The sequence below is a fragment of the Tuber melanosporum genome (assembly GCF_000151645.1).
Source record: "Tuber melanosporum whole genome shotgun sequence assembly, scaffold_40, strain Mel28".
Lineage (NCBI taxonomy): Eukaryota > Fungi > Ascomycota > Pezizomycetes > Pezizales > Tuberaceae > Tuber > Tuber melanosporum.
Window position 1 is genome coordinate 349313 of NW_003299085.1, and position 8971 is coordinate 358283.

At 47.7% G+C, this 8971-nt stretch overlaps 1 protein-coding gene; it reads left to right on the forward strand.

Annotated features, from left to right (window-relative positions):
* Positions 1 to 5654: 5654 nt before the first annotated feature.
* GSTUM_00007952001 (uncharacterized protein) lies at positions 5655 to 8644 on the forward strand. XM_002839754.2 has 4 exons: positions 5655 to 5908; positions 6009 to 6330; positions 6418 to 8461; positions 8550 to 8644. Exons 2-3 carry the CDS (start codon positions 6038 to 6040, stop codon positions 8405 to 8407), a joined length of 2283 nt encoding a protein of 760 aa, XP_002839800.1. The 5' UTR covers positions 5655 to 5908; positions 6009 to 6037; the 3' UTR covers positions 8408 to 8461; positions 8550 to 8644.
* Positions 8645 to 8971: the final 327 nt, after the last annotated feature.

Consider the following 8971-nt stretch of genomic DNA (forward strand, 5'->3'; position numbering starts at 1 on the left):
GTTATTATAGGATAGGTGCGAATGTATTAGTTTCTCGCAGAGATCCTTTAACATTCAATATCATATCTTTATGCAAGAATGTCCCGTAACTTACAGACCATGCCAAAGATGTCACATCTTTGAAGCCTAGTAACTCTCTGAGTAGTTGGCAGATTCACTCTGTTCCACTTCTCAGACTTAGCCAAAGGTCCTCCCCCATATATCCTGTGAACAGGATTTGGTCCGATGGATAGCAGTGATATATGTAGTGTTATTCTTACACTTAAATTCTGTGTTTTTATAGTTACAGGACACAATTGAGATAAGTATGTATAATAATATGTGAGCCCCATAAGGGGGCCTGAGGAGGATGTTGGAGACCAGAAATTCCAATTCCGAGTGAGATTACTCTACTTAAAATGGTTCCTAAGTATCAGATCCTGGTATTTCTAACAGAAACAGCACAGTTTCCCAACTGGCAAAATGATAAATTACCGAAAAGGGTGTGATGGTTTTCAGTATCTCCAGGTGTTCGTACTTTTAGAGAATACCAGACAGTGTGAGTGAAAGTTAGAGAGGTACATAATTTGTATGAGAGATAGATGTAGTCCGTGAACACTCAGATGCAGAATATAAATATTGAAGTACTTCCCAAGCTTTTAGACATTACCAAGCAATGGAGAAGAGACCTTAACAATATAATATTGTTTTTATGATTCTATTCTACTTTACTTTACTCTTAGTAGTCATAAACGAAACAAGTAACCTTTTGAGCCTTCCTTAGCAAATCTCCATCTACAAAACAAATCTTGATTGGCCTAGATGATTCTGAGTCTATACAGATCATCTCTGCCTAACACTTCCTTCCCCAAAAAAATCAAGAACCTATAGCACAATTCCAAAATCGCTGTACTCATCCCAAAAACATACTAGCCTCGAAGGAAATTTCAAACCGAGAGTTTAGGTTAGACAGTAGTTAGCACAGGGTCAAGTGTTGTCACTCAATTTCCCAACCCCCAGAGATTGGAAGGAGGCACCATAATAATTGCAAACCCGTGACGCCTAACTTCAGAGCTGGTCGCAGTGCCCCAAACGGGTTTCGCATAATTCAAGAATACCGTAGCATTCCTATTTTCTACGCTTATCATGATCGTAAGCTCCGAATGCCTCTGGCAGTACATGGGTATTCAGTGACTTCCTTCCAAATCCTGTCTTGGGTATTTTTATTTCATTACTGACATTCATGTTGTGGTTGCTCATTGGCAACTAAGTTAGTGAACGTCCGTGATTCCTCTTCCCTTGTCTATCGACTCCTCTGATCCTCTGGTTGAGACACCTCGTCAGGGATAACCACATTTTAATTCATTCATCCTTGCTAGACAATGCTCCCATATTCCGTTTCGTCCGTTTCCTTCCCTCCAGCATCAGGAACATAATTCAAAAAAAAAAAAATACAACACATAACGACGGAACCATAGTCTAATAGCATAACATCATGACCCCGGAAAACTCGTTTTCCCCAGGCTCCAAAGCTCAGTCCTCCTCACGAACAATATCTAGTTCCCAGAGAGAAAATTAAAAAAAAACCCACTTGCCCTCAGATGGGGCGGGGGCGGGGTGGGGGAGTGAGGGCGGAGAGGGATATAAGGTCTAATGCAAAAGTTATGATAATAATAATAATTATTAATAATATTATGATAGATGTTTGGTCCCTCTCTACCCTCACTCCTCCCGCCCCACCCTCTCTGCGGACATGTGGTAGCCCCGAAGAAGGACGCAGCGCGAGGCCACGCAGTATGATACGTGAACCTTTTTGCTAGTGAGTACGGCAAAATTCTGAAAAGGTACAGCCCTCTGTGCCTAGGAAATTCACTAGTTTTTGACTGGCCTGGCTGGTATGTTAAAATTTGGCACAATTGGCTGCGGTGGGCCGCGCGGGGAGTGGGTGGTTTGTAGGGAGTGATAAGGTATGAATATCGTTAAAACTCGAACCGGCTATACTTTCAGTATTAGTGCACGGGTTCGCCTATCTCAGTGATATAACAGGCACTTCCTTCGAGGTCCTTCCCTGCGCGTACCCAGCCTAAGAGGTTATCACAAATACATATCGCCCCTTCCGCGAGGATATATTTCCTCCACACACCAGTGACGATCCTTCCGTCCTCTGTCCGGCCCCCATTCCCTCCCCATTCTCTGGAGCACGGCTAATACCCGAACGGCGGTGAAGTCGAATCACAAACCAGCAAGTGAAGTAAGACAAGTTAAGACCTTAACTCATTTCCACATATTTCAGTCCGTCCTCCAGAGGACTGCGCAGTACTCGTAAAGTGACAGACAGACATAATCAAGGCATGCCAGCCCCAAGCCAAGCACTCTTCAGCAGAATATCTCCTGGGCACAATGAATGCACTCGTTATTTCCCCTCCATCTCCCAGAAAGCTTTAACCCCCACCCAGTGGTCAATCACATCTCTTGCCAATAGTTCCGGAGTCTTAGGCGTTGTGTGCGCCAGTGTGGCCACACCGACGGTATGGAAGCCAACGCCCGGGGCTGTATCTGAACCCTGGGAGCAGATCCTTGGGTGACAGGAAGGCGTGTTTCGGGTGTTTTCGGGCCTTGTTGCAAAGTACCCAGGAAAACAAATCCAACTCGCATTACCGAGATAATAAATTTGACTGAATATGAGTGCTGGGTGAGCGGTGGTAAGTTATGGTGGCGCGCTATTGATGGCGGTGTACTGTACGAGTGCTGTATAGTACTACAACCAGCAACAATAATGAGAATCTCTGCGATAGCGGTAGCATACCGAACAGTAATATTTAGATCTGCAGTACGCATCATCCAATCGTCGCAATTCAAAGCACGCGAGAATGATATTGTCATTGATGCTCTTCTAGTAAAAACGGGATTAGGGGTGCAAGTCATAGAACGAAAAAAACCAGTTTCACCCATTCATTGCGAGACGAGAAAGAGGGGAAAAAGGAAAAGTCCGGAGAAACTACGATTAACATATTCATATCCTAACTGCATTCAGAGCCAACCCGGCATAAACTCCCACCGACAACAAAAAAAAACCTGAAACAAATTCAAGACATGAGTAACTTGACAGCCCAAGAAACGTTCAAAGTCCTAAGATCCTGATAATTCTGACCAACGCCTAGAAATTGCACCGGAATTCCGGTCGCGAAGACCATGCTAATCAGGGTTCCGATCTATAAGCAATTGAATTAAACGTTAGCAATGCTGATCTCGCCTCTGATCGATAGGATAGGTGGGGAGGGTACTGACCATATCACCAACAGTATCGCATTTACTAATAATGAACCCATCCAGCGACCTGTCGCTCCCAAATGCAGCATTGAAATTCCTCGCCTGAAGGACTGAATCGGTTCCCACGAGCGCCTCCCCGACCATGAGTATCTTATCCGGATTGGCAAATTTGGCAAACTTCTCCAAACTGCTCATGAGTCTCTGATCATTGTGTCTTCTTCCAGCGGTGTCGATAAGCACAACATCGTACCCTTCTGCTCCGCCATGGGCGACCGCGTCTTTGGCAATGTTGGCTGCATCTTTCCCGTAGCCCTTTTCGTAGAGTTCGACAACACCCCCCTCGCGCTCTGTGAGTTCTTTTAGGTTGCGCACATGCACGCGGAGTTGCTCCACGGCACCGGAACGGAAAGTGTCGCAGGCAGCTACCAGGACTTTGTATTTGTTTTGGAGCAGAAAAAAGCAGATCTTTGATAGGTTTGTGGACTTGCCGACGCCATTGACACCGACAATGGAAATGACGTATGGGCGGCGGTCGGAGCGCTTGGTTTGGATCTCCCGAAGGAGGTCGAGTGAGTTGGTAGGGGTAAGAATTTTACGAAGGGCAGCCTCGAGGGCAGCTCTAACGGGCACCTCAATTGATTGGAATGATCCAGTCTTCTGTCCGATAAGAGATTTCTCTACGGAATCACAGACTTGTAAGGCTGCCTCTCGGGCAACGTTCTTCTTCAGAAGCTGGTCAAGCATTGCCGCCATAGGTTTTTCCAGGTCGGTTTTCGTGAGCACTTTGCCTCCTACCAAGTTCCGGAAAAAGCTAAATGCACCAAGTCCACCGCTGGAACCACCTGCGCTGGCATCCTTCTGACCAGGCTCCTTGAGTATAGCGCTAACCTCCATATCCAGATCCTTCAACACAAACTCCCCCTTAGAAGTCTTGCTGCCCCATTCTTTCTGATCAACGTAATCCACCTTTCTTGTACTATCGCGCCCACGCTCTGCTTCCTCGTCGGTAGAATTTGTATTAGGGGCCGAATAGTCCAGTACGGCATCTGGATCCCCTTCTTCGGCATTACCATCGGCATCCCATCGGCGCATCCTCTTAGCATTCTTCCCAGACTTTTTACCCTTCCCATTACGAGCAGGCGATACCTCTTCGCCGCTTGATGGATATGCTGCGGATGCATGTCCTCGACGACCCCGACTTCCGCGAACAGGACGCTTGTTAACACGTAGCAGGTGAGGTACGTTACCAAGAGCCGGTGAAATGGGACGAGCGATTTCGGGAGTCGCTGGTGTAGCAAGATTCCCCGAGGGAGCTGGCGCCGTGGCCCTAGAACTGGCTGTTTCAATATCAGCATAGAAGGCGAAAAAAATTGGTAGAAAGATGAAAGTACATTTCATGACACTGGGCATTGGCGGTGGCGGAGGCGCATCCCACTGCTCTTTAACAATGGCAGGTGTAGCCGAGCGACTCTCTGCACCGAATGCAATTGGTCGAGGCCCACCTGCCTTTTTCTCGAGTTCTCGCATTCTGTTTTCAAAATAGCCATCAAAGTGGCACTCGATTGTTGAAGTATGTGGCCTCTTCAGCTGCTCCCCGTACAACGTGGTGAAAAGCTTCTTCACAGTATCCAAGAGTTCGTCGATCCACGTGAGCTGTAAAAGACTCTGATAGACGGCCTGGGGAGGAGGTATTAGCACTCGTTCAATGGGGGGAAGGAATCCTCGGAGGGTAGCGTACAACGAAAATTAGCCCAAAATCGTTTGAAGATGTCCACTTCAGGGTGTAGGAGTCTTTCTTGTACCACTTGCCATCGCTACCGGGCTGCGCACGCTCTTCAATCAAGACATCACTGATAAAGCTATTGACGATGCTTGGGTTTACTGAAGCATATTTTTTTGACCAGAGGAGGATACCGGAGGTGGTTATTATCTCGAAAGAGTCCAGCGCAGACCGCGCAGCATCCGCCATGATGAATAATTTTCGAAGAGAACTCCTATGAGATAAAAGGGAGAAGATGGGAAGATAGGTGAGTGAGAGATGGATGAGGGAAGGAAGGAACGAAAAACAAAAAGAGGAAAAGCTGATAAATGATGGAGGTGGACGTAAGAAGCTCTTGTTGTCCTCTTTCTCTCCCTATTGAGCCTCGTGGCTCATATTGCTTTTGCTCTCTTCTGGAATGCCGGTACTAGACATCTTATCAAGATAATCTATTGATCTAATCTAATCACATGGCATGACCTCTGCCCCACCATAACTTTTTGAGATCCCCACCCGAGCTCTCCACAGCGCTGAAGGGACGATAATAATTACTCGAGTATCATGTTCTGTCCACCCGCCTCTCGGGAACAGAAGAAGGAAATTACCCGCACATCACCACCATCACCACCATCATCACCCCCAACACACTTTCTTTCTCTCAAGTGCTACAACCACCACCATTCCGACTTCCCCCTCTCCCTCTTCCTTCCCTCTCTAGTGCACGGCAATCGTTTTTTTCCCATTCTCACCAGAATCTTTCAATCAACTCTTGGTCCCATAGTACCGGTAGCTTTTTTTTCGCCTGTGACGTTACTAGCTTGTCGGTGATTCACTACTACTCCCCCTACCATAAATTTAGACCTTCAGTTGTTGTTAAACAGCTATTATTACCGCCTTACCGTGAGTTGCCCTAATTTTCCTTCCTCACAACCTCCACCTACTACCGATCTCTCAAGCGTTTCCAATGTCTCCAATCCCTTTTGCTAAAATTGCTTCCCAGCTCATCCATCACCTTCCACCTATTCAAAAATGTCTAATCCGGGTTCCGCTCAGCCGGCATTGTCGACCGCATCGAATGTCATAATGATTGATAACTACGATTCCTTTACTTGGAACATTTACCAATTTCTCACACTGGAAGGAGCTAAGGTTACCGTTTACAGAAACGATAAAATCACTTTACCTGAATTGATCGCTCTGAGTCCAACCCAGATTGTTATTAGCCCTGGCCCTGGCCACCCGATCACGGACTCAGGCGTCAGTATTGAGTGTGTCAAGCATTTCGCTGGGAAAATACCCATTCTTGGAGTCTGCATGGGCCAGTAGGTCACTCGCTCTTTGGCTTCTACTCTCTCTCACAAGTGGAATCTCTCCAAACTATGGTATCTCGGCTAACTTACTTCTCGCAGGCAAGCGATCTTCAGCGCTTTTGGTGGTACTGTCGATTATGCTGGGGAAGTCGTGCATGGAAAAACATCGCTAATAAAACACGATACAAAGGGAATCTACCGGAATATCCCGCAAGACATTGCGGTAACCCGATACCATTCTCTAGCTGGAACCCATGCTACACTCCCAGCAGACCTAGAGGTTACATCCCGGACCGACCGGGATGTTATTATGGGAATTCGCCATAAAGAGTATGCCATCGAGGCCGTACAATACCACCCTGAGAGTATTCTTACGGAAGAAGGACGAATGATGTTCAGAAACTTCTTGGAGATGACTGCTGGTACTTGGAAGGGGTGCGAAGTCACCTTGAATACCGGTTCTCTGGAAAACACCACTCCCGATCCGAATAGCGCTGCAAAGTCGGAATCGATACTTGACAAAATTTATGCCCATCGCCGTGCCGTTGTGGCGGCTCAAAAACTTTTACCATCCCAACGCCCGGCAGACTTGGAGGTTCTACACTCACTATCAATAAGCCCACCCTTGATCAACTTTCCAGCCCGTCTGCGCGCGGTATCTACTCCATGTGCTCTGATGGCTGAAATCAAGCGTGCCTCGCCTTCAAAAGGCTCCATTGACATGGACGCATCTGCCGCAGTCCAGGCCCGTACATATGCACTCGCCAGTGCTGCAGCAATATCTGTACTCACCGAACCTGAATGGTTCAAAGGCAGCATTGATGATCTACGCGCAGCAAGGCAAGCGGTGGATGGAATGCCCAATCGTCCGGCAATTCTACGAAAGGAGTTCATTTTCGAGGAATATCAAATTTTGGAAGCAAGATTGGCAGGAGCCGATACGGTGTTGCTTATTGTGAAGATGTTGAGTGACGAAGAGCTAAAGAGGTTATACGACTACTCTAAATCGCTAGGGATGGAGCCTTTGGTGGAGGTGAACAGTCGGGAAGAGATGGAAAGAGCTCTAAAGGTCGGGTCTACAGTCATTGGGGTTAATAATCGGGATTTACATTCCTTCAAAGTGGACCTCGAGACAACAAGTGGATTGGTAGGAATGATTGATAAGGAAAAGGTTGTTCTATGTGCCCTCAGTGGTATCTCTGCCCGAGAGGACGTCAAGAGATACGAGATTGAAGGTGTTGGAGCAGTTCTTGTCGGAGAATCCCTGATGAGAGCTGGGAAAAATGTGAAGACCTTCATCAACGAACTCCTAACCGACTCGCCCACCCCAACGAGTGCTCCCCACAAGCATGGGGTCCTTGTCAAGATTTGCGGCACCCGTTCTGTCGAAGCCGCAAAAGTAGCTGTAGAATCCGGCGCAGACATGGTCGGAATGATCCTTGCGGAAGGCACAAAGCGAACCATCGATCCCGAGACCGCTAAGGCCATCTCCGATGTTGTCCGCTCAACCCCCAAGGGTGGAGTCTCCGACACACCCATTGTCCCCAAATTCGCAGCCAATCCCCCACATTCGTGCCCAAAAATCTCAGCAGAAGGTTGGTTCGAGCACTCTGTCAAAAACCTCATCCACCATCCAAAACGCTCCCTCCTCGTCGGCGTCTTCCGCAATCAGCCTTTCTCAGCAGTTTTAGCCCTCCAGCAAGCTCTAGCACTAGACATCATCCAACTCCATGGCTCAGAGCCCCTGGAATGGGCTCGTCTCCTGCCAGTCCCTGTCATCCGCCGCTTCTCTCCAGGTGAAGATGGCCTTAACAAATCCGGCTACCACGCAATACCGCTTCTGGACTCTGGCATCGGTGGTACAGGAGATCGGGTAGACCTCAGTGAAGTCGAGAACGTACTTGCGGCTGGAGTCCCGGTCATGCTAGCTGGCGGCCTCAACCACCATAATGTGGAAGAGATAAGAATTGGAGGCCTGCTCGAAAAGGGCATTATCGGCGTGGATGTTAGCAGTGGGATTGAAACAGATGGGAGACAAGACCTTATAAAAATTAGGAGGTTTGTGTACAGGGCCAAAGGGAGGGCCTGATTTCACCCCCCTCGCCGTCTTGTTGTACCTATCTGGTTGTTGCAGATTCTCAATGTACTATCCCGGTCAATCGTGGGGAGTTTCGTTCTTTTATTTTTTTATTTTTTCCAAAATCTGTGGAAGCTAAGCTATCTACTACTAGTTAGTACTCATGCGATAATGCGTGATGTTCGGGTCATTATGGCTTTGTCGGGTGAAATGCTCCTCCCCCTTTCATGTGATACCCGTTCTATTCAAGCAAGCAACAGACAAGTGTATCCTAAGAGGTATATTGTATAGCCGCTTCTGTGCGACTCGGTGAAACAGAACCTAATAGCGAGTGATAAAATATGACTCTATCCAATGCTCGATCCGAGTTCCTGTGGGGCTACCTTGCCGACAACGAGAATTACTCCGCTCACAGATGCCCGCCCTTTGTGGATTATGAAACCGGCTTCTATCATGGCCCGATCCCGCGTTTGCCGTGCGCCGAGTTAAGGTCATCGACAGATCACAGATCATAGATAGCTAAGGCACTGTCGAACTTGTGGATGACCACGCTACCGATTACAGCCAGAGGATGCG

Coding starts and splice junctions, on each gene's coding strand:
- GSTUM_00007952001 (XM_002839754.2), top strand. CDS start 6,038: ATGTCTAATCCGGGTTCCGCTCAGCCGGCATTGTCGACCGCATCGAAT. Junction 6,331..6,417: donor CTTGGAGTCTGCATGGGCCA/GTAGGTCACTCG, acceptor TACTTCTCGCAG/GCAAGCGATCTTCAGCGCTT.